At 42.3% G+C, this 25705-nt stretch overlaps 1 protein-coding gene across 1 annotated transcript; it reads left to right on the top strand.

Moving 5' to 3' along the window:
• Positions 1-1185: 1185 nt before the first annotated feature.
• CALM2 (calmodulin 2) lies at positions 1186-24754 on the top strand. Its single transcript, XM_084829024.1, has 6 exons — positions 1186-1320; positions 9192-9222; positions 19658-19801; positions 19874-19980; positions 21252-21387; positions 24122-24754. Exons 1-6 carry the CDS (start codon positions 1318-1320, stop codon positions 24148-24150), a joined length of 450 nt encoding a protein of 149 aa, XP_084685150.1. The 5' UTR covers positions 1186-1317; the 3' UTR covers positions 24151-24754.
• The last annotated feature ends 951 nt before the right edge of the window (positions 24755-25705 follow it).

The following is a 25705-nucleotide window of genomic DNA, read 5'->3' as shown; positions in this document are numbered from 1 at the left end:
CCTTCCAAGAATCAAGTCAAACTGACACACCTCTTTCAATTATCCTATCCAACGTTCTAGTCCTTAGCAAATGAACCGCTTGTTTCTTAAGTTTGCGTTCCAAATCTATGGGTTTCCTCCACCCTGATTTTTTCTGACTTTCACAATTCTCTCTCTCTGTGTGTGTGTGTCTGTGTGTGTGCGTGCGTGAGTGTGTGTGCTGAGTTGGTTTTAATTCCTGCGAGCTGGTCCAAGCGGTGCGCGCAAGCACTCAGATGCTATGTACGCCGAATTAAGTCGCATTGAGCTGATGTCGCTGACTCCCTCGGAAGCGTATTTAGGATTGCAGCTTTACACCCTTGCTTTAGCACACGCAAGGCGACTCCTTTGCACCTCAATCCCCCCTCTCTCCCGAGCCTCACAGAATTTATCTGGCTCAGGGGGAATGCTGTGCTTTCTTCTGCTTTTGTAGCAGCTTGTTTCCGCTCACAACCTTCCTCTTCGGCACGTCCCTCCTTGCCTTTTCCCAAGAAGGCTTACATCCCTCTTTCCCTCGGCTTCAGCCCGGGAACTTTCCATAGACACAACGCATAAAATGCTGCTGCTGGGCGCGCAACTGCGCCAGCATTGGCTTCCCTCAAGGCTCCCCGGCAACCTCTCCCGCCCCCCAGGGTCGCTCCCGCCTCCCCGCCTGCAACGCTCCTTCCCGCCGTCTGACTCCTCAGCAGGGGGCGCATCGCTCCCAGCCCGGACTATGCATGCCCAAGTGACGCATTGCAGGTACGAAGCCACCAATCAGCGGCGCTCGTTGGTCGTTCAGTCACTCACACGTTCTCCTTCCTCGGTATTCTTCCGCCCAGCGAAAAAGTCCCTCCTTTTTTAAAAAAAAGAAAAGAAAAAAGAGGGAAGACCCCGCTCGCGATCATCCCGCTTTAGAACGGACGACTTTTCTCTTCGCTGCCCCTGATTGTTGGCTGTTGTTTTTAAAGGCTCTTCCTCGTATGTTGGGGGAGGGGGATGAGATTCGGAGGGAAGGAGGGGGATATAACGGTTGGTATGGTAGCTGAGGGTGTGGAGCCGGATCTCGTTTTGCCGCGCGCTTGTCTTTCTCGACAGCGGGGAGGGGAGGGGAGGGGGGGGGAGCGGAAGGATCCGAGAAGGCGGTGAGGTGGTTTATGAGGCGCTGCCGGCAGGCGCGTTCTGTTCAGTGTGAGGCGAACTGCCGAGCGGTCAAGGAGCGGGAGCGGAGGGGAGACCGACGGCGCGCCACTCCTGCCTTCTGTGCCTAGCCTCGCGCGTTAGCTGCAGTAACCGCCGCCAGGCCCGGCACACGCCACCATGGTTAGCGAAGGGGACGGGGAGGCTGGTTGGGGAAACAAGAGAGTGTGTGTGTGTGTGGGGTGGGGGGAGGTATGTTCTTTGCGGAAGGGGATCGCATGTCGTTCTGCGCGGGCGATAGGTGGGTTGTGTTGTGTCGCTTCAGTGCGGGAACGGGGCGGGGGAGGAGAAAGCCAATGCGCGCGCGCGCGCGCCGTGGAACAGCGGGTGGCTCGAGGCGGTGGCGTGGGAGGGGGGCTTGGGGAGAGCGACGAGGCACGTGAGAAGTCGGCTTCTCCCGCGCGCGCGGGGGTGTCGAGGTTCCTCGGCTCGGTTCAAAAATTCAAACCGAGGGCAACGGTTATTCTCGACACCGCGCTGCTCTCCCCCCCCCCCCCGGGTGTGGAGAGAAGGGGTGTGCGTGCGGAGGCCGTAACGGTTTCCCTACCCTCGTTGAGTTTCGTGTAGGGGAAGGGAAGCCTGCGAACGCCGGGGCGCAGGAGGCAGTTGGACCCAAGGAGCCGTTGTGCGGGGCGGGTGGAATCGCGTTACTATAGCAACCGAGTTGCCGCCGCCGCCGCCCCTTCCCTTGCCGCGGGTTGAGGTCTCGGGTGGAGGAGCCGGCCAGACCGGCGACGGCGCGCTCGTTTTTTCCGGTGGCGCGCACAAGCGATCGGGAGGAAAAGCCCTTGCACGTGAAGCTAGGTGTTTGCGGGGAGCGCGAAGTTGAGGATCTGACAAAGACCGCGCATGGAGGGACCCAGGCGGTGTTTTGGGGTTGCTGCCGCAGTTGAAACAGCTTGGCCGTATTTTTAAGGGTTTGCGCGGAGTTGGCGGATTTTGCTGATGAGCCGGGATGGTATTTAAAAACGGTGTGGAAAAGGAAGGTGCGGGCGGACCTGCGCTTCAGCGTTCGTGTAAAAATAAAACGGGCAGGGGCGGGGGGAAGAATAGAGGCAGAATAGTGCATTGGCTTCCTTTGCCGTTCCGGTGACTACTAGGAGCGAAAGACTGAAGTCTCAAAATAAGGAGTTAATGCAAGACATCTGCTGTTCTTCTATACCCCTGTAAAGTTGCCCTTGGGTGTGTGCGTTCTGAGAGCGTGCTTTGCTCTAAAGATTTCAAGGTTGATAACAAAGGATGGAGCACCACAGAGGTATAGCTTTCTGCTGAGGAATACTGTGGAGATTTCATGTCGAGAAATACCATACACTGGGCTCTACCGAGTTCTGCAATAAAGGCACTTCGAAAGGAGTCATCTGGCAATCTGAAAGGTCTTCCTGTTTTATCTGACAGCATAATGCAGAGTCTCTGCAGTTTTCCCCCTAGGCTTGAACACTTGTAGTGAGGGAGCAGCTTCCTTGCATAATGGTATCTGTGCCCCGTTGGGGACAGTTGCTCTCATGGGGCATAACAAGGCACTTTTCTACCTTTAAGGATTCTTAAAAAGGAAAAACGTATTTATTTCTTAAGAAGGGACATGTTGAAATGAGACTCAAGATGTAGTAAGGAAGGAGGGCAAGAACTTGATACTCCTAATCTGAGTTCTGGGGCAAGGCTAATGAGAGGCTGTGCTGCAAGTTAAGGCGATGAATGCAGACCCTATCTTCAACTCTCAAAATGAGTAGCCTCTTCCTATTAAGGGAATTGCTTAGATGAGTTCAGTTAATGCCTTTTTACCCAAGTGAAGTTGAATAGTTGATTTTGATGGTAAGACTTGATGCAAGTGTATCCATCAAGAGAAACTAACTTCTCAGTGGCCATAAAAGTAGATGTCTACATAGCAAGGGATAAATTTAGAAATTCATAACTATCAAAGGGTTCCAGTTTGTGCTAGTATTCTGCCATCCCCAGCTGTGAGACGAGCATAATATTTTCTGTTACACCATGGAAGTTTTAAAACTCACCAGCTTCTGAATATTTCTTGGTTGCTTAAAATGACCTACTTAAACATCTTGCGTGCTGTGTGTGTACTCTGAATATATCTTTGTAAAGGTGCCATGCTATTTTCACTGTAACAAAATAGTGACTTGCATGAAAAAACTAGACACTTTTTTTAGATGTGGGATCTTGTCAGCATGAGTGGCCAACTTCGTAAGTGACTTGTGAACATTCACTACATATGCTTGTCCATATAGCCCATACAGATAGAGTATTCGACAGCATTTCTAGTTCTGATAGTTCACTTCAGTATTCATCTACTCCTCAGAACATCTTTAATGCCAGGCTATATCTGGAATACAGATACCTATACTTGTGGCTGGAAAAGCAATAGACACCAGAACATAAGGGTGTCTAACGATGCTGTACAAAACTTGCTATGATTTGTAAAGGGTTTGTTTTTAGGCATTAGAAATATTTTAGGGCATGACTATGTTACTAAGATCTTCCAACTAATGTTTGTTACGCAAGCAATTTAAATATGGTTAAGTAGCCAAAGGGGAGTACTAATAGTTCCCAGGGAAAAAACCCATGTATTCTAATCAGTGTCGCTGCTTTTGAGGGAGAAAGCTTTATCCAAAATATAGGCTGACCTTCTGGCTTCCCTCCTGGAGCCACTCGTATCAGTTGCAGTCTTACCATGGGTAGAAAAGCTCCTGAGAAGCAAAAGATACATTCCCTTGCCATGCATCTACGTCAGTTGTCAAGAATTTCTAACTTTCATAATATTCCATATAGAGAACCTTCACATAATCATTACTAGTTGCTGTCCTTTCCTTTGGTCTCGAAGGAGTTTGCCATGGAGCACTTTTTCTTCCATATGCTCTTAACCCATCTAGAACTACCACAAGCATTCCTGAATTCTTTTCACCTCAGCCTGTTGCTCACTGTCTTCTTTTTTGGATGAGTTGAGAGACACTGGAATATCAGCAGGGTCATATGATCCCAGCATTGCCAGGACAGCCAGAAGTTGTCATAGGAGTCTGGAAGCACAGCTGTAGATCACCATGCAACTGAGCACTGAGCTCAATAGTACAGCTTTCCCAGCAGCAGGAATTTACATACTTGCCAAAAGATGTGAAGGGCAAGTTTAGGGCCCTTAATAGCAATATTTGATTAGCCTATTCATACCATGGCTGTTAGATCAGATTCTTGTTTCTTTTGATAGTGCTGCTAGTTCTAATTAAAAGGAGCTTGAGCCAGTATCTGTATTCTGTATCTGATAGCCAGACCCTTCTAATTTAGTGATTGAACTCTTCTGGACCTGGGACCATGTTTAATCCTAACTTGTACCAAATGACTCAGTTTCATCTTGTATGCATATGTCACATTTTTCACACTTATAATTGCTTTCCCTGTGACACATGTCACAGTACAGGAGTGTTGTCACACCTTCACTTTGTGACATGCGGTTTTAAAACACAACTTGCTCTGTCTTAATCTAAATATTTCTCACAACTTCCACAACCATGGTTTTCTAAACTTGAATTACTTTAACCTGTAAGACATGCTTCCTTCCCCTTTGCCACAGAGATATGCCAAATATGTTTGCCACAAATATATACCTATATCTGTTCAAGTTGCAAACAGATATAGGTAAATTCTTACCCAGTTAGCATACATTCTTTTCAGGAAATGTAGGCATTACAAAATGGGAAACTTTGCTTTAAATGAGTGATTTAAGATGGACTTTTCCCCTGGCTATTTAAATCTAAATTGCTGCATAGGGCTTAATTTCAGCAGGCATTAGCTCTGAAACATCAACAGTGCCTCTGACCATATCTAGAATGCACATCTTATACCAGCAAGTAACCACCAACCCAGAAAGACCAAAACCTCCTTGCCTTGCAAAATCTTAGCACGCTTCAAATGTTATGCAGTGGTGCTGTCTTGGGGACAAGCGACCTATTGATTAAAATACCCCTCTCCCCAAACCCTTCTTGTATGTACATTTTCTTTTCACTCAAAAGAATGGGGAAGGGATGAAAGAACTGGCCCACTCCATTTACCTAACATGCAAATATCAAAATCTGCGTTATTCCTGCTTCCCAGAATTTCAGTTCACTTCATTCATAACTAAAAACCTTCAAGGGAAGAGTTATTTAGAGGACAAGAAGCAAAAAGGTGAAGACAGCTTTAACTCCATACCGGTGGTAGTCTTGCTACTGTAATTATTCTGAATAACTGCTGTCGTTGGATTTAGTTTCTTGAGGGCAATGAGTAGACTGCAAATTCATAGGCCTCCAAGGGGTGCACTGGAGCCTGCAGCCTTCTGTTCTGCCAAGCCTACTTCATTGCCCGTGATACGCATAGTAACTGGGCACTCCAGCTTCCTCCCTCCACTTCAGTAAATGCAGCCAATGGCTCTCAAATTCCAAGCAGCAGTGAAGAGTATGGAGCAAGATGCACCCTATGTCCATTTCTCAGGTCCTTCTATATTCTTTCTGCTTCTTTCACTCACTCTTTCTCTCTTAGCCCAAAACCAGGATGAGGACCTCACTTTAAAACTAAAATAGCAAAGAAAGTACTGGTGAGGGAGCTGCTGAGATGCATCCCGGTGGGATTCAAGCCCCTGCTTGATTGCAAAGTGCAGGCCTGCACAAGCTAGATGAAGTCCACTAGGGCTCTATATGCCTCCTTTGTTTTGCAGTCCCAGAATATGTGGCTAATGGGTCAGAAGTTTGTACCTCAGCTCTCAAATAGTCCTATGCTAAGTGCCAGTACAGTCAAAGCAAACACTTTTGGTATCTCGTTTTCACAAGTTGTTTGACCTTTTCTTTGCTCTTGACTTGACTTTGAATTGAAGGAAGCTTGATTAAGAGGGTAGTGGCTAGACATTCTGATTTTGTTCATATGTCTCATTTCAATATTACCTTGTATTTTAGTAGTTTGCAGGGTTAACTGCTTAAAGTAGTATAGTGCCTAATATAGCAAATCAAAGAATACTTGAAAATGTAGCACATTTTAATACCTAGAATAGGGATGGGGGAGCATGTGGCCCTCCGGGTATTGTTGGTCTGCAGTTCCCATCAGCCCTCATTGCTGGCTAGGGCTGGTGGAAGTTGCAGCCCACCAACGTTTGGTGTATCAAGAGAAATGGTAAAGGTGGGGTGCTGGTTCTGAACATCGATGTTAATTGGTGGATGATGTTACTGGTAGGCTTAAGGCTCCATTTTCATAAGTTTTCCTACCTAGTTCAAACTTCATGCCTTCTCTCTTGTGTTGGACATTGTCTAGTAATTTCAAAACATCTTTGGCTTAATTCTTTCTTACAGTATAGAGTTGAAGCTGTTGACTAGTTCCATGATTCTTAACATGCAACACCAAAATCATTGATAGAATGCCTTCATGTTGCATACCTAATCTGGTGTGAAATAACTTCGCTTGGCATATGGGATTAAAATAAAACAAATCTGAGTTAATTTTTTGGATTCAGGTAACAGTTAGAGATAAACATAACAGCCGGCAGTCAGATAATTGTTAGCATATATATTTAACCAATAGCCTCATGAGTTTGGCCTCTTGTTAAGTAGTAAACAGTTGCTAGGAAGTGATCGGACTTCTGACTTTTCTTTCTTCTCATTTGGTTCTTCCTCAGTACAAAACACTAGTGGGAAGGTGCCAAAGTCAGCAGAGCCACCCATTTATTATAGTTTCTTCCCTCAAACCTTAAAACAATCAGTTTCAGACTTCCTAATGTCAGGGAACCCTTTCCACATTGATTTAGCCACTGTGCATCTTCCTTGGAAGCTCTTGCACATTGCAGGGAATTGAAATCAGACACTATGTGTGGTATGTGTATGTCAGGCCTGTGCTGGACCTACTTGTTGCCTTACGCAAACGTGAGAGCACACCCCAGGAAGCTCACACGCTCTTTTGGTAATGGTCTTGAGCAACTTGTCTGCCATTACTGATCACAAGGAGGCACTGCTAACAAAATCCTAAGGTTCTTCAGACCTCTAAAACTCCAGTTGGAAAACCACTGCCAAAGCATGCTGTGGGCTCCTCTTGAATTTCCGTTGATCTGAAGTGTAAGACAAATGAATCCTACCAGACAAAACAAACTTTGACTTTTAGTACATCAAAGACGTTTGAGCAGTTTGTTCAAGCTGTCTGTGATAGTATGGGAACCTCTGAGAAACATGGGGATTGCTTTCAAACTAAAAAGTGCAATGAAATCAAAGTTTTGAAAAACGTTGGTTTATGTTCTGACTGATCTATTAGGTAAAGCTCGTGAAGATGAAATGTAGACATGATCATATAAATGCCTAATTCTGAAGCTAGAGCACTCTAATACTGGGCAATCAGGCTAGCTACCATTTCAAGTTCGAACACAACTAGTTTAGTTTAGCACCTTGAGGTTTTGGGTGTTCATGACACTGCATAATGCTAGGTCAGTATGATCTTTAATTAGTGTTCCATGGTAAGTTACGCTACAGTGACAATGGCTAATGTTCCTCACCTATGATAACTGCTTTCCAGGATTATGCTGCATATCTTAGACATCTAGTTTTATAATAAATACATATATTACACTATAACTTTCAAAATTATGGTTACAATGGAAGAAATGTAACAATTACATTAGTCAAATCTTGCTCTCACTTGAAGCAAGATGCAATGAAAATTGTCTTACGCTTTTTGCTGTGGATATAAATTGGCTTGTGTTGGCATCTTACAAATCAGTATATTTGAATCTGAGGTTGTTGGTGTATTTTGGAGTATACATGTATGGCTGTTTATGCTGCCGGAGTACCCCCTTGGGCCGCCTGACATGACCCAGTAACCTTCATTATTTCCAAGGGTTACATCTTGTAAGACATGATATTCTAGTTTTCATATATCTTCTTGCAATTGTTTTACACAACAAGCTTACTTTCCAACCCAAATAAAATGCAAGTGAACACTTAAAGAATTAAGCAATGCTTTGTCCAGGTTTGATCAACAGTAGCTGCAAGTTAAAGTGAGACTTTCCATAGAAGTTGGGCAGATTTGGCCTAGTCAAAATCATGAATTTTTTCAAGCTTCATACATAGCACTCATTACTTTATAGCATCTGAAAGGATTATTCCATGCCTCAGATGAAAATTGTGCCATTGGTTCAGTGCAACTAATAGCTGTCCTGGTGCCAGGGACACAAAGTACTAATGGGGTATACCAAACGACCTGTACATCATTTTGTCTTGGAACTTGAGGCCTAGTCAATCTGTCATCTAGTCAAAGTGACAACTATCTGAAATGAACCTTGACACACAGTTCAGCTTTAATAGTCTTCTGGATGAGTGACATGATCACCAGATCTGTTTGTTTGTTTGTTTGTTTGTTAAGACTGGATGCGATAGGTGATTTCTCAAACTTTCTAGAGCTTTCCATTTTGGCTCATCTTTATTATGCCCAACGCTAAACCACTTAGGAACTTCAGCAGTGTGCTATTTTTATATCAGTTCTTGGAGCAAAGGCACTGGTAGAATATTGCTTGAGCAAACTGGCATCCTGTTCACTTTTATCACTGCTGAATCCAAGAACTAGACCACTACCTAAAGCCAAGTAATGGAGGATCATGCTGTCTCAGCTGTTGACTCGAGAACATACTGGTTGCAGAGAACCTGCTTCCTCTTCCCTCAAGAAAAGAACTCTGCTCCAACAGTTAGTTGCAGGAAAAGAACCTGACCAAGGCTACTGAGGTGTTACACCCCCACCCCCCCACCTTCTGAGGAAGACAAACACAGATCAGAGAAAAAACCTGTTTAATTCTGGCATTCTCAGGCAGATCTTTTAGCTTTCCCTCTACTATTCATTTGTGTGTGCCTTGTCTTCAATGTTGTAAGTCTGAGGGCAGAGCCTTGATTTATGTGGAATGCCTATTTTCTGTAGGTGCTTCAGAAATAAGTAAATCTAAGTAGCTTCTCTATTTCTAAGATGTACTAACTTCATTTCCTCCCTACATTTTGTAGGCTGATCAACTGACAGAAGAGCAGATTGCAGGTAAGATTCTAGATTTATGTTACACTTCAGCATGACCATGAGTAACTTGCATAATTTTCATCAGAAGTAACCATGATATGCTAAGGACGCAATCCTGTGTGGAGAGGCGGTCACCTCCAAACTCAGAAGTGACCACCTATCCAATGCAGGGCGGGCAGAGTGATTTTGGCTGTCAAGCTGTGGGACATTGTAGGTGGGGAGGCCGGATGGTGCATAGGAAGCATGCCAGTGCTTCTGCACTCGGCTCCCCACCCCCGGGAAGGCCCCCTTTTGCCCCACTCTGTGCTGCTCATCTGAGTGGGGATGATGGGGATGATCCGCATGTACAAGAGAGCAGGGGAGGGGTGGGGAGGCGGTTTTCTGGGAACCATGGAGCGTTAGCTCTGAGGTTGGTTCCTGGAAACTGAACAATCCTATGGCTGTCTAGCCGCTGTCTAGTGGCCATAGGATTGAGCCCTAAGTTGAAAATTGTGTCTGCGAACTCTAATTAGAACCTTCTTGGTGTATAGATGGCAACTATTTGAATAGCATTTTATTCTATTATGTAACTGAGAACTAACTTTAACGAGGGCTTAACCTGACTATCTTAAGTCTTATGATAGAACTTTTGCATTACTGACATACATAAAAGCCTGAGCATCTAGTTTATGATGCTTGTTTTTCTACATCACATCTGCATGTGTGTGCTTTCATTACAATAGGACTTCTGGAAAAGAGTTAAATGTGTAGAAGCTTCCTCCACTTTTGCCGCATCTCATGGTCGGCTAGTTCAGGAATCATATTAATTCTACAAAGATAATGAACAATTAAAACATTCCTGTGTCACTGTTTCTCATAAAAGATATAAAAATAAATTTGTATCACTTTGGGTGTGTCTGTCTGCTAACAGAAGTTCCTTTAATCTAGTGAAAGTTTCCATGAGCAGAAAATGGGGAGCAGGTGATTTTCAGCAATTCCCTTCTTCTACAGCCTCCCGTGTTCTAAAGGGTCCCCTTGAGCAGGTTTTGAGGTGTAGGCTGCAGGGGGAAGGAGAAAATTGCCACCCTCACTTCCTGCTCACAGACATCTGTACTGGATCAAAGCCTTCAGTCAGCAAAAGGGATACAATTGGATAAAGCCCAATCTTTGCACCTCAAGTCATTAGTGGCTGTTGGAATTCATCTTAACGGTAAATGTTCAGTTGACTGAAGCCCACATTTATTGCTAATGATGTTACTCATGTTTAAAATCTTAACGGGGTTGTCATCAACAATCCAATATGTTAATAAGGTGCATTTCATGTATTTCCAATGTACTTTGGGTTAAGTATTAAAATTCCTACTGTGCCAGTTGCTTTAATTCCTGTGGCTAGACCAAATTGAAATTGGCAAACAGCTGCATTATAGCATCAAGATGATTGTGTAAATGTATCACATTAGCACTTGAAGTCCTGGTAGTCTGTCAGAATAAACATTAGGTTTATACAGATTCCATTGAATGCGATCACCTTAATGATACTGGTATAGCTAACGTCTGCTGGGTAGTGAAGTTTAACTGCTACACTAGTTGTAGCCTTACCTTGATAGTATTTAGTGGTGTGATGAGCTGCTGTTTAAATATGAACTTACTGATTTAAAAGTTATTGAATGAAGTGCCTATAGTATTTATTGGGCCTTTTAAAACATGACTGACATACCAGTTGAAGGATGTCTCCAAAATTCAGGACTAGTACTTTCTAGTATAGGTAAATTCATTAGATTGCTTTGTCCACTTCATGGTCATTTCAGGCATTGTCTGCTTTGTAGTCATGTTGAGCCTGCACTTAACATTGTATATGTAAGTCGCCTTGCAAGGGTATATGCCTTGAAAGGTGGAGTAAAATTGTTAAGTAATTTGCTATTTTATTTAACAGTTTCAACTGATACGGAGGGGGAAGATGTTCGTATTATGCTGGCATTTCTGTCACGTTGTAATAAAGTTGTGTGGGTGTGGAATAGTGCACTATTGAAATAGTGACACTGACCTTAGAGAACCTTCTTTCTCTTTCAGTTTAGTTTGCTTGAGAGACTTTGTCCCTAGGAGACAGATAAATGAGCATGGGGGTGGGGTAGCTCTGCTACATTATAAGGAATCCAAATGTGAAGTTAAAACACCAAAGAGGTTTGAGGCACCTCAAAGACTAGCAGATTTATTACTGCATAGGCATTAATCTCTAAGGTGCCCCAAGACTTTGTTGTTTTTACTGTAACAGACTGATATGGTTACCCCTTTGGAAATAGTATAGTTGCCTACTAGCAGACTTGGGTGACAATACTTTTGCAGAGTCTAAATGAAGGATTGATACTTCCAAGGAAGGTGTATGTAATGGTGGTAGAAGAGAACTAGCCTGGAGTAGCTTCTTTGGCCTTTTAGACTTTCAGTAACTTGCAGTGTAACTTGCCATAGATGGTTTCAGGTATTTTATGCAGTATTCTCAAATCATAATTAATTGCTGATGTTTAGATGTGATGCTTTTATTTAAATCTGCCCTTTGTAAATATTGTCAACTGCATTCACTGGTTGTCTGCTATCCTAGTACTAAAGCAAGTGATCCAAAATAGAAATAAATGAGACAATTTTAAGAAGCAAAGTAAATTGGTCTATGACCATAGCATGCAGAGCAAACAACCAATATAACCTTGGAGTTCTTAGAAAATGTCACTAGGTATAAATTAAACATCCCCCAAGTGGACTTGAAGTAGTAGGTTATGTGTTTAATCCAGGGCCCACTATGTGGTCTGAAGAATCCATTGGGAGCAGCTGTTGGGTAGAAATAAAAACTGTTAAACTTAGTACTGTGCAGTTTCTGCCAGTTCTTAAGAGTTGGATCTGAACTTAAGTCATAGCCATGGTTAAATCAAAGGGACAGTGATTTCAATGTGTGAATTCTAAATATGACTTGAGTCTGGATCTAACCCTAAATCATTTGCCATATTTTTTTAGTTATTCACTTGCAGAATATGGTTTACAAATGGACAGTACTGAGACTCTGCAAAGCAGAAATAAGAGGCTATTCCTCTAGATAGTAAGCATTTGTGTTTTAGTGAAGTTTTCCTCCCTTTTCATCCATCAGAATGACAAATTGATTGGTGGTTGGTTAGTAGGACTCCTTACTCTACCTTGAGCCACTTGGGCACTATCGTTTGTCAGAAAAGCTTGATATAAATTAAATACTGCAAACTGCTCCATTACATTAAGTGCGCTGACATTTTGTAAGGTAAGGCTTGCCCCATTGGGTTGGAAGGGCTGCTCTTACATATGGGTGCAGGACTCGTTTTGCACATGTGAAATAAACATTTTTCACATGTCCCAGGCCTGAGTCCTATTCAGATTGAACCTAATGAAGTGGTATTATTGAGCAGCTTGATAAAAAGATTGCAGCATGCAAATGTAAAGTGCATTTAGTAGAAACGTAGACAACTGTGGAATCCCAAGATGTGTCAGAAGGATGATACGAAGGATGATTCCTGTTTATCAACAGGAAGCATGTATTTGTTAATAAAAGGCATGCACTGGTGGCAAAGGAGAAGGCATCGCTCCATGGGAGACTTCCAAGACAATTACCTGGTTCCTGTGATCAAACAACGCATGGTTTGTTAACTGTGGGTTGTTTGTGAGTGTGCAGGAGCAAGTGTGCTTTTTCTTGCCTGCTTCCAGTCAACAATCCAGGAACAGGGTGTTCCTGGGTTGTTAATTGAAAGCAGAAGTGGCAAGCAGGCGGGAGGCAATTTACTCTCTCCCATCTGCCCCCATCCATTCCTGGGTTAAACAACCCAGGAATTGGCCATGATATGCAAACTGGGTCGAGGAGAATGATACAGGAAAAGTTGAGAGATTTGGATTGTATGGCACAGTTCTATAACATCCTGTGTTTTAATCAGTAACTCAGTGTGTAAGGCGTGAACATGGGACTGAACACAACTGGCAGAGGGAACGCAAGTGTGTTTAAGTACATGAAATATTCAAAGATATATGCTGTATTTCTACATCTAGGAGCCTTTAAAATACAAAGACAATATCAAAAAACAAAAGCATGATAACATAGTAAAAGTAAGAGAAGACAAAGGCAGCAGAGCAGGTTAAACAGCAGCAGGAAAAGAAATCTCAGCAGGGCAAAGCCTTGTGTACACACAGTTATCTTAAATTTGTTGACAGAAGGTCTATGGGAGAGCCAAATGAGCCTTTCTGAGAAGGGAGCTCCAAAGCCTAAGCACAGTCACTGGGAAAGCCCTTTCTTGTGTCCCTGCCAAACACTGTTCGGATATTGGCAAGAAAGAGAAGAACCTTTGCCGAAGAACTTAAAATGTAAGCAGTTTAGTGTAGGTGAGATAGTCCTTCAGATAACCTTGTCCCAAGCTATTTAGGGCCTTACATTCATAATCCAGGGATGCAGAACCCCCAGCCCACCAGGGTCCCCAATCCAGCCCATGGACGCTCCTGGGATCCCCTCTGTTCAAAGATAAGAGCTGGGATGAGGGCAGTGGTGTCTGCTGACCCCAGGAAGAACAGCCAATATGGCCAGTGCCAGCAGGCCATCCACAGGGGTGCCAGGCACTGCATGAAGCCAGGGACTCACCACTGGGAAGAGTGTCTGCTCTTCCTGGCAGGGGCTGAGTCGCTGCACATGGCGTCTGTGGGCTTGGCTAGCACGAGCATCTGTTCCTTCCAGTGCTGGCTGAACCTCTTTATTGTGCGTGCGTGCGTGAGAGAGAGAGTGGGGGGGGGGCAGGGAGAAATGGCTATGGAGGGAAAAAAGAGGCAGGTAATGATGTCATGGGGAGGGGACATGCCATCACTGGGCAGGGGTCCTGTCCACTTACATCATCCGGCCCACAGTGGGCCTGGTGGGGGCAGTTCAGTCCCCCACCTTAAAAAGGTTCTGTATCCCTGTTGTAATCAGTGCATGGAGTTCTCACAAATACACCAGAAGTCAGTAAGTATCTATAAGGCTAAAGGTGGGTCTCATGGTGCAGGAAAATTACACATGGATTCCAAAGAGTAGGAACCTTTTTCTTAAGTATTACCTTGTTCTTAAACAGCTTAGTATTTTCCCTATAGTGCAGCTGGAGCACTGAGATGAGTAGTGTGCCTAAGGCCACCTAGTGTGTTCATGGTAGGGGAAAGGTTTGAACCATGGTTCCTGATTCGTAATTTCGTCTTCATCCTTACGTTATCCTAACCAAGCTGTACATCAGCCTTCCCCAACCTGGTCCTTCAGATGTTTTTGACCAACTCCCATCAGCCCCTGCTGACATAGCCAATGGTCAGAAATTCTGGGAGTTGTAGCTCCAAAACATCTGGAAGGCACCAGGTTGGGGAAGCTAGGAAACATGTAACTGGACTTCAGGTATTTGAAATAAAAGCAGAGCAGCTTTTAAACTGACAAGCATATTTTGGGTGCTGACTTACCCTTTAAAGAGAATCAGAATGTTTTATTTATACGTACATGTGGAATAATTTCTCACAGTCAAACCACCATATGTAATTGTCATTCAAATTGATGAAAGATTGTCTCTCTCGGGCTGTGTTAAAACATACCATAGATTATGTAATCCCAAAATAAGTTCCTGAAAGAACAATAAAGTGGTTACTCCTAACCATTTGTTTAGTATTCCAGAAAGTTTTAAATAAATCCTTCAAACATATTTTCAGTGATTATCCCTCCACACTTACCTGAAAGCATGAAGACATTTTATTAATTGTCAAATCCCACTGTTTAATACACCAATTTTTAACTGGCGAACTTTTTCTGATACATTGTATCTTGTCTCTACAGCCATATGCAAATATTTTATTCTTATACACTGTTTCTTATATATGTCAAATTTTGGACCAACTGGGAGGTTGTCTTTAACATTCTACAGATCATAGTACCAATAAGAGATCAAAACTGTTGAGCAGTGGTGCACGCACACCAACAATGCAGAAAATTAACTTTTCCTTGCCACATTACCAACATTGATCAAAGTTAGTTCCATGAACTATAAACAGCTTAACACGTGTCATGGGCCAATCTTTATATGCTTTATATCAAACACCTTAGGCAAATTAATACTGAGATCCCTTCTACCTCCAAGATGAAAAATCAAATCCAAGAGGAATTTGCTGGTGTACTCAAAAATAATTGCTCATATTATGAGCAGTCCTGTAAACTCTGCTCTTTTAATCGGCCTGTCAAGAAATTCTATACTTCTAAGTTCCTCAAAAGAAAGGAGGCTGGAAATCCTATTTTCAACTTGAATTGAGCAAATGATATTCAGTGATCTTCAATAGGGGATCTGAACATCTTATGCTCACAGAATTGAATTCAGGATAAAATGAGTACGAGCTAGCCGAAATGGTGAACCAATCAAAATACAGCAAAAATCAGACATAATGAGGCATGAAGTATATGCTAGCACTAGAAGCCTCAAAGCCAATATAGGTGAGTTAGTGTTTGGTATTAGTAAAGGATATGAGTACAGTGGAAATATGAGAATGGGATACAAATGTCCCTAGAGCTACAAATTCAGGGTAGATAGCACTGATGATGCTGTATATACTACAGGGCATTGGATGCAATACATTACACTTTAGGCAGAGCAAATTCAGCCACAGAATCTGTTATGGAAGATACATAGAAGATACATTTTTGCCCTGGTAACATAGGAGTGGTGACATATTTTCCCCTTTACCATCTCTGGTGGTAATCTAGAGACAATTCAAAGACAGTGCAGTATGATGACAATTCATTCTCCTTCTTTTGGCTAAGTAGCTAAGTTGAAGCTTGGCTCAGACAGTATTTAGCTATGGTAAATGATTGTGCTTAGAACAGTAATCATAGACCCGACAAGAGGGGCAGTGTCCTTTGATAACTGAACGATGTCCACCATCTGGTCAGAGATGCATATTGCCAAACAGTTTGAACATTTACCACAATAGTTTCAAATTATGCAGAAGGGAATTTCTCAGATGATGGGACTACTTCAGAAGGAGAAATCATTTGTGGGGAGCTTGTAGGGTTAAAACCACTGTAATTTAGGAAAATGTACACCACAGATTAGAAAGGGTATAAACAAGTCAGAAGATACCAGTATGGCTAAGTAAGAGTAAATAGCATATCAAAGTTATAAAAGGCAATAAATCTTTAAATACATTGGGAACAAGGAACCAGCCAGGGAGGTGGTTGGACCTTTAGAATGTAACACAAGGGTGGCGGTTAGTGAAAGAGAACAAACTCCAGAATAGCTTATCAACATTCTGCGTCTGTCTTCACTGCAGAAGATGGAAGTATACCCACCTCTGAACTAATGTATTCAGGGAAGGCTTCTGACCTGCCCTTGCCTCAAAAGAGGCTTGATGCTTTGTGATCTCTTTAAAAAGGTGTTTAGAACATGCCAGTGCATTCATACAGACCTTAACTTGGGGCAGGAGAAAGGTGAGGCAGCGGGGGGCGGGGTGTTCATCAGAGTATTCTTTGCTGTATAGTAGGAACTTGGTCCTAATATGTGTGGTGGAGAAAATGATGACATTTGCATAAATTTCCAGTGGGAAGATTTTCCTCTCTAGTGGCAACTGGCACAAATTGCATCTTATCACACTGGGAATGCTGGGACTTGATGCCCCAGATACTCCCCTCTACAGAAAAGGACTTGACTGGAGCTGGGTGAATTGGTTGTAACTATCGTGGGGGTGGGACGGATTGTGGGTAGCTCACTGAATTTGTAGCAGCAGTGAGAAAAGGCAAATTCCATGCTGGGAGTTACTAGGAAAAGGATTAAAATAAAAAGCCAATATAATGTCCTTGTAGATATTCATGGCGCAGGCACACTTAAAATGCAAAACATGGTTTTGGTCACCATATTCAAATATGCTACTGAAGAAGATACAGAAAGGTGCACACAATAATGACTAAGTTGTTGGAGTATCTTCCATTATAAGGAAAGAAGTCTTGAGGGATTTTTTAATTTATACAATTATGAATTGTATTGAGAGAATGCATAGAGAGTTTTCTTTCTCTTATAACTCTGAATCACCCAATAGAATTGAATGCCAGTAGGACACTATTCTCACATAAAAGGGCACTATTCTCACATAATTGACATGGAATATGATGGTTACCACTGACTTATGTGGTTTTTTAAAAAGGATTAGGTCCATGGTGTGAACCTCTATGCACTTATTAGCCATGATAGCTAAATGGAACCTCCATGTTCTGAGGCCGTATACCCCTGAATATCAGATACTAGGGGACAGACAGTGGGTGAAGGCTACTGCCTCCATGCCTTTCTGTAGGATTCCTGGAGACATCTAGATGGTCACTGGTGAAAAAGGATGGGCTCTTGGTGTGAATCCAGCAGGGCTTGCTTTCCATTATGGGAGGGGTAGGCCACTTATGGCCCTCCAGATGTTTTGGTCTACAACTCCCATCACCTCTAGCCAGCATGGCCAATGGTGAGGGCTCATGGAAGTTGTAGGCTGAAACTTCCAGAAGGCCACATGTTGCCTGCTCTTGCATTATTGCCTTGGGAAGACTTTGCCATTTCTTGTACACAGCTAGCTGAGAGATCAGTAGTGAAAAGTAACCAAAGTAAAATAATCCTGTTTTTGCCAGAGACATAGGTTGCATATGACAGTTAAGAAAGTTAGACACTTATTTTATTTATTTCAGGGCAGTTCACAAAAATTAAAACCAAACAGCACACAATAAAACAATTTAAAATATATAGAACATTAAAACCACAATATAATAATACAACTACAATAAAACTTAGCAGCAGTGCAGGAGTTTAAAATACAGATTTAAAACAGCAAAGCTAAAAGTTTAGAATGCTAAAATGCCTGGGAAAATAAAAAGGTCTTCACCTGGCGCTGAAAGGAATACAATGTAGGTGCCAGGCGAACCTCACTAGGGAGCTCATTCCAGAGCCGGGGTGCCACAGCAGAAAAAGCCCTCCTCCTAGTAGCCACCCGCCTCACTTCCTTTGGCAGGGGCTCACGGAGAAGGGCCGCTGACTATGATCTTAAGGTCCGGGCAGGCACATATGGGAGGAGGCGATCCTTCAGATAACCTGGCCCCAAGCCGTTAAGGGCTTTAAATGTTAACACCAGCACTTTGAATCGGGCCCGGAAATGGACTGGCAGCCAGTGCAGCTGGAAGAGTACTGGCATAATATGAGCTCGCAGGCCAGTCCCTGTTAACAATCTTGCTGCCCTATTTTGGACCAGCTGAAGTTTCCGAACCGTTTTCAAAGGCAGCCCCACGTATAACGCATTGCAGTAATCCAGAAAAGTTATCAGAGCATGGATAACTAGCTAGGCTATCTCTGTCTAGATAAGGGCGTAGTTGGTATACCAGCCTAAGCTGATAAAAAGTGCTCCGTGCCACTGAGTTCACCTGTGCCTCAAGTGACAGTTCTGGCTCCAAGAACACCCCCAAACTACGAACCTGATCCTTCAGGGGGAGTGCAACCCCCTCCAGAACAGGTTGAATATCACCTAGCCGGGCAGATGACCCACCCACTAACAGTACCTCCGTCTTGTCTGGATTGAGTTTCAGTTTATTGGCCCTCATCCAGTCCATTACCGTGCCCAGGCACTGATTCAGAACAGCCACTGCCTCACCTGGTTTTGATGAGAAAGAGAGGTAGAGCTGGGTGTCATCTGCATATTGATGGCACCTCAGCCCACACCTCCGGATAACCTCCCCCAGTGGTTTCATGTAGATGTTAAACAGCATGGGGGATAAAATAGAGCCCTGCGGAACCCCATGGCACAATTGCCATGGCACAGAGCAATAATCCCCCAACACCACCTTCTGGAGTTGGCCATCCAAGTAGGAGCAGAACCAGTGCAGTGCCTCCAACTCCCAACCCAGACAACCTATGCAGAAGGATACCATGGTCGATGGTATCGAAAGCCGCTGAGAGGTCCAGGAGAATCAACAGGGTCGCACTCCCCCTGTCCCTCTCCCAGCAGAGGTCATTCCACAGGGCGACCAAGGCAGTTTCCGTTCCAAAACCAGGCCTGAAGCCCTATTGAAATGGATCTAGATGGAGCTGTCCTACAACCACCCACTCAAGCACCTTGTCCAGGAAGGGGATGTTGGCTGCTGGCCTATAATTGTTCACATCCTCTGGGTCCAGGTTAGGCTTTTTCAGGAGTGGTCTAATTACCGCCTCCTTTAAAGTGGCAGTCACCCCTCCCTCTCTCAAGGATCTCCAGATCTCCACACTCCAGATCCTACTGAAATCAAATTTTGTACTTGGATATATTCCAGTGTCTTGGTTTTGCATTCATTATGTTGAGCGTTTTTCAGTCCCCTTGCAAAAGTTTTATGAACTAACGTGGAAGTAATAGTTTGTAAACACATAAACAAATATAAATTGTGCAAGCATTCAATCTTTAGTTTGAACTGTCTAATCTTTCTGCCCTATAGAATTCAAGGAAGCCTTTTCACTATTTGACAAAGATGGAGATGGTACTATAACAACAAAAGAACTGGGGACAGTGATGAGGTCACTTGGGCAGAATCCAACGGAAGCAGAGTTACAGGACATGATCAATGAAGTAGATGCTGATGGTAAGCTTTATCTAAAACAGTTAAGTAACTAAAACTGAGAGGACTTTCACTAATAACCAAACTGTTTTACAGGCAATGGCACAATTGACTTCCCAGAATTTTTGACAATGATGGCAAGAAAAATGAAGGATACAGACAGCGAAGAGGAAATTAGAGAAGCATTCCGTGTATTTGATAAGGTATTCAATTGATGTACTTTGAAGGCTTATCTGAAACTGAAAACAAGGGGAATTCCCATATTTAGAAAACAGCTTTCTAGTTTTAAGCTAGTATATTAATAAAAGTATTCCACACCCACTCCCAGTTTGGATGGGTGGCACAACTCTAGCAATTAAACTTAGTACAGAGAATCAAGTTAGACTTCTGATTTTGGGGAGCTTTTCATCTCATATGAGCTTTGCTGAAACTTGAGATCTGCTGATAAGACTGTTCCTGTACCGTTGTATTTAATTGCTGGATTAGTGCCCACTGAAAAGTCTCTTCAGTCGTAGCCCCAGAGAGCTTTATGGTTCATGGGCTTCCTAATTGATATGTGGGCAGGTGAAGACAGGCCTTGTTCTGTAAAGTTTTTAGGGAGTTGGTTCTTGCTGGTTTTGGTCTTTCTTTGTGATGATTATTCATGACATCACAATTAGAATTTGAAACTAAGCTGAACTATTATCTATTAAAAAGGTTTTATATGCATAAGAACAACCTTAAGGCATTAACATTTGCTATTTTAAATGGGATTAACTAGTTCTTGCTGGGGCAGTAAAAGTGAGCCCTCAAATACTATGGCAAACCTGAGAAAGACTCTTCTAATAAAGAACACTTTGGTGATATTTAGATGCCTTTTCTGCCATAAATGGTAGCTGAAGCAGTATGTACAGCTAAAACCTAAAACCATCGAAAGTACAACATAGTTGACTAAAAATTGTTGAGGACTTATTCATTCATAATTGTCACTATCCTACAGAATTTAGGTTTGGTTTCAAGTGGCTATGTTGGACCGTAGTCTGTAACTCTCCTTTTTTTTTACTCTACTGTGAAACTGTTTTAGCGTTGCACACTAAACTGCAACCTCTGGTGCTAGCCTTCAGCTGCATCATATTACTGGTTTCTGATGTGTAATTGACATTATATTTCTTACAAAGTACTTTTTTTTTTTCTTGGTATAATTTTACACTGGAAACATTTTGCATAGCTTGAACGAAGAACTGGAAACTTCAGATGGCATATGTATTTACTGTTATTCACAAGATGATTCAAAATGTATCATGGTTCTCAGTTCTGCACACCCTCTATGTAGGGGTGGGATATGGGATTGAGAAGTAGATGTAATGATACATCTGATCATGGTGGTTATTGAATTTGGTTTGTGGAATGCTCATACAATGTTAGTATTAACTAGTTCAGATCTGAATATAGCAGATTCATTCATATAAGCAAAGTGACTTCTAAATTTTTCCAGGATGGTAATGGTTATATTAGTGCTGCAGAACTTCGTCATGTGATGACAAATCTTGGAGAGAAGTTAACAGATGAAGAAGTCGATGAGATGATTAGAGAAGCAGATATTGATGGTGATGGTCAAGTAAACTATGAAGGTAAAAATCATGAACAATTTTCTAATTGGATAATATACAGAACTGCATGAACTTACTGGCCAGGATTCAAAGAACTGAGATTTTCTTCCATGCATGTTTTAGGATTTTCCAGACTTGCTCTCCTCACCAGATACTTCTCCTGTATTTGCATCAAGGCTAATGTGTAGCCCAATGTGGCCTAGCTGCCACTGTGCCACAAACTTTAATATACCTAACCTCTTTGCCCCAGCCCACTCCCCAACATCTTGAAATGCCAGTCATGAGGGATTCATTTTACCTCAGTTGCGTCTGACCCAGTGTGATGGACTGCAGTTGAAAACAAAAAAAAAGAAAGCCCATGTTTGCAGAGCTTTTCGGTTCTCAACAACTTGCTCAGAAATTTACAAATCGATTTTGACTGTTGAATTACATTAAAGTAATCGGGTATTCTCTGTACATTTTAAAGTTCTGCTTTAGATAGCTTACAGTTCTTCAGTAGGTTATATATCTGATGACATCAAATTGACTGATTTCCGTCATCCCTGTATCATTTTTGATGATGGTAACTTCTGTAGTGCTTAAGATGACAAATGTGCTCTTTGCTCTGAGATTAGCACAGTCAGTGACTGTTTTTACTGTAAAACAGTTGTTTTACACTAGGGGTCCCCAACCTTTTTGGACCCATGGGTGCATTTAGGAATTTGAGACCATGCCGTGGGCACCACCACAAAATGTCTAATAACCAGGTTGCTGCTTCAGCATCTAATACTATACAGAAAAGGTTTGTGCTGGAACAGTCTTAATAGTCACTGATGTTCACGCGCTCTTTCAAATTATTTACCTGCTTTGTGGAAATTAGCATATGGTCAGCGTAAATGGATTCTCTGCACCCTTTTGACAGCTAAAAGGCTGATATTACAACTTTGGAATGATACTTCCTATAGTGCAACGGATTGAGGATCTTACAACACTTCCAATATTTGAATGGGTGGCATATAGATGCCACTTTCAATGGATTGTTTGGATATTTGGTCCACTTTTCTCGCAGCCCATATATAATTCCTAGAAAGTTGTATACATTTCATACAAATCCTTGTATGTATATTTTAAAAAATGGAAATAAAAAAATATATTTTTGGGTGCCCATGGGTGCCACAGTGGGGATCCATTCACAAGCGCCATTGGAGGTGTTGCGGTGCATGTGGGTGCTACAGTGGGGACCCGTTTTACGCTGTAGTTTGACAAGTTACGTAACAGTAAGCTCACCAGACAGATTTTGCATTGGGCCTAGCATATCCTGTTGAGCTATTTTATTCAAGGCATTTATATTCTGCCCTCTATATTTGTCCCTGGGCAATTTACAATGCAAATTAAAAACAAAGTACAGTAGAACTGCTTAAATAATTATTTAAATAACGAAGTATCAACACAGAGTTAGCTCATTCCCAGTGTGTTAAATGCAGCATCCTTTCAAACTTAACTACACAAATTATTAAAAGCCTGTGAGAATAAATGTCTCAATACCTAAAAGATAATATAATTGGTGCCGAATAAGCTATTAAACAAGTAGGAGTGTCTAGCATCTGAAATATCTGTATAGGTTCTTAGATGGCTAGTAGTTATAACTTAAGAGATTTTCAGTTAGATGATTGGGCATGTAGGAACTTCTGAAACAGAACTGAACAGGATATAAACATCCAGTTTGCACATAACTAACCACTGGTTAATTAACCCATGCGTTTTCAGGGGCCCACCTTTGCTTCCACTGTTAAAAATTTTATTTAATAGATTTATTAGCCGCCCATCTGGCCAGCTACCCAGCCACTCTAGGCGGTGTACAATACTAATAACACAAAATACAATGAATTTACCTAGTCAACTGAACAAAACAACATAAAACACCGCTCTAAAAAAACCCCATACCCAGGTTTTTAAAGCCCAGAGGAAGCTCATCAAAGATCACTTTGCATCCAGTTTAGCAAACAATCAAAGTTCCTGGCTTGTTCAGCATGACATGTGAACCCAGCACTCTGGGTTGTTGAGGGGAAAATAATCCAGAGTTTTAAGCCAAACCATGGATTAAAACTATGGTTTGTTTTTCCCTCAGCAACCAAGAGTGCTGTGTTCAGATGTCACAGCAAACAACCTAGGAACACGGTGTTCCTGGGTTGTTTCTAAACTGGATGCAAAGCGGAAGCAGCACACAACCCCCACAAACGGTGGATGGCTGTTATGTGCGAACTGGGTCATTGATGCATGTTTGAGATGCTGACCGTTCTAATAATGAACAAGACTTGTTGATTGTCATAACCATTAAGGATTCTTTCTCTACATGTATCAAATAATGTCTACTAATGATTAGAGGTGGGAAAAGGTTAGGAGAACTTAAGTGAAATCATAATCATATTGTGAATGAATCTGCTATCTTTAAATCAGGGATGCAGAATGTGTGGTTTTCCAGATGTTGATGGACTGTAACTCCCATCATCCCTAGACAGTATAGCCAGTGGTGATGGATGATGGTAGCTACAATCCAGTAATATCTGGAGGCCAGACACTCCCCATCTCTGCTTTAAATGGTTCTAGGTACATGCACAAGTTGTACAGAGCTGACAGTAAGATGACAGTCATGCAGAAACTTAACTGTAGGCATAAATAGGAGCACGTGATTAATATAGCAAGTTGTCTGGTTTTAATCTGAACATGTTACGGAATTTTTAGAACAAACTTGACCATCTTTCCTCTTCCTTTGCAGAGTTTGTACAAATGATGACAGCAAAGTGAAGACACTGTACAGAATGTGTTAAATTTCTTGTACAAATTGTTTATTTGCCTTTTTTCTCTGTTTGTAACTTATCTGTAAAAGGTTTTCCCCTACTGTCAAGAGAATATGCATGTATAGTAACAAACTCATTCCTCCATGTTTTCCCCTTTATCTGTCATCCTGATATTTTGGGAAAATGATCAAAGTAACAAATGTTTGCATGTGGCTTACTCTGGATATTTAAGCCCTTCCACACTTCTAAAGCTAGATGGTGTTGGTCAAATGAGGGAACATCTAGGTTATGCCTGTTTAAATTAGTTATTTTAGGAAACTTAGCATGTTGTTGAAATGTAGTCTTAACTCTGTGTGGACTATGGACAGTCAACAATATGGAACTTAAAAGTTTGCACTATTGCAAAACGGGTGTATTATCCAGGTACTCGTACACTATTTTTTGTACTCCTGGTCCTGTACCAGAAGACATTTTCTTCTATGGTTACTATGCTTTTAAAAACTTTTGTTCAGCCACTTATTTTCAAAAGAATCTGCTTATGGCACAACTTGCCTCAAAACCATTCCAAGTTGTATATTTGTTTTCCAATAAAAAATTACAATTAACCCATATCGTTTCTATCCATTTTTTATATTTGTGCATCACCATTTAAATGTTAATTCTTGCTACTTTTAGGGACTACAGATACAGGCTTGAGTCACATGATCACAGGAGAGAAATAAGCCACAGTGTCTGACTTACGTGCCCTAGCATGGTTGCGTGCTGGTGGGGTGGGATTTTCATAATTATCTTCAGCAGTGCAGCTTGTGTTGTGAAAATCCATACAGGGTGGTTTGTTGCTGTGGGTAACAGCCATTCAGAACCCTCCAACAGCCCATGGGTTCTTAGACAGAAAGTGAGCAGGGTGTTTAGAAACCTGTGTTTGGGGGAAAATTTAGTAGAAAAGAGGTGCAATGCAATCAAGCATGAAATTTAATATTATAACATGGGGAATGGTTTGTGGGCCATCCTTGGCTGTAAAGAAAATACAGTTCAAAGGGGGTATTTCTGCTTAGTGCTGCTTTATCCAAAGCCAGCCCCTCTGATTGGGAGTTTAGTACACTATATCATAATTCAGTAGTGACACTGCATAACAGCTACTAGTGAGTGAAAGGAGGCAGCTAGGACAATCATGTCCCCTGCCTATTGAGAGGGCTGGCAGGAAGTCACCTACGTTGTCACAGGGGGAATAGACATATTGCTCCTGTTCCAAATGCTGAGGCAAAGGATAACTTTGCCTTGTGATGAATTTCTCCCCCCGCCCCCCCATCACACGTCAAATATGTCCTAGATCATAGCGATCTGTGATAAGGAGACCTAGAAGAAAAATGCTTGGTGGACGCCTTTCAATTAATTTTGCTGATGAAGAGTCTGACACTTCTCTGGAAAAGGTGTGTTTGTCTGTACACGTTTTCATTAGGATGATGACAGTGTTCTATGGTAACAGATAACCCAACAATGGGTAAGCCTCAACCACGCACAAGGTTGTCACAATGGTTAGGAAATGTCCCTTACAAATGTCA

This window comes from Heloderma suspectum, chromosome 1 (genome assembly GCF_057233095.1).
Source record: "Heloderma suspectum isolate Gila_16-S chromosome 1, 16-S_ref, whole genome shotgun sequence".
Taxonomy (NCBI): Eukaryota; Metazoa; Chordata; class Lepidosauria; order Squamata; family Helodermatidae; genus Heloderma; species Heloderma suspectum.
The sequence above is the reverse complement of the archived record's forward strand: the minus strand, read 5'-3'. Positions and strand labels throughout refer to the sequence as shown.

Bases quoted from the DNA above. Each gene is read 5' to 3' on its own strand.
- CALM2 (XM_084829024.1), top strand. The intron at 19,981-21,251 runs GTATTCAATTGA...AAATTTTTCCAG, and splicing joins CATTCCGTGTATTTGATAAG to GATGGTAATGGTTATATTAG. The intron at 21,388-24,121 runs GTAAAAATCATG...CTTCCTTTGCAG, and splicing joins TGGTCAAGTAAACTATGAAG to AGTTTGTACAAATGATGACA.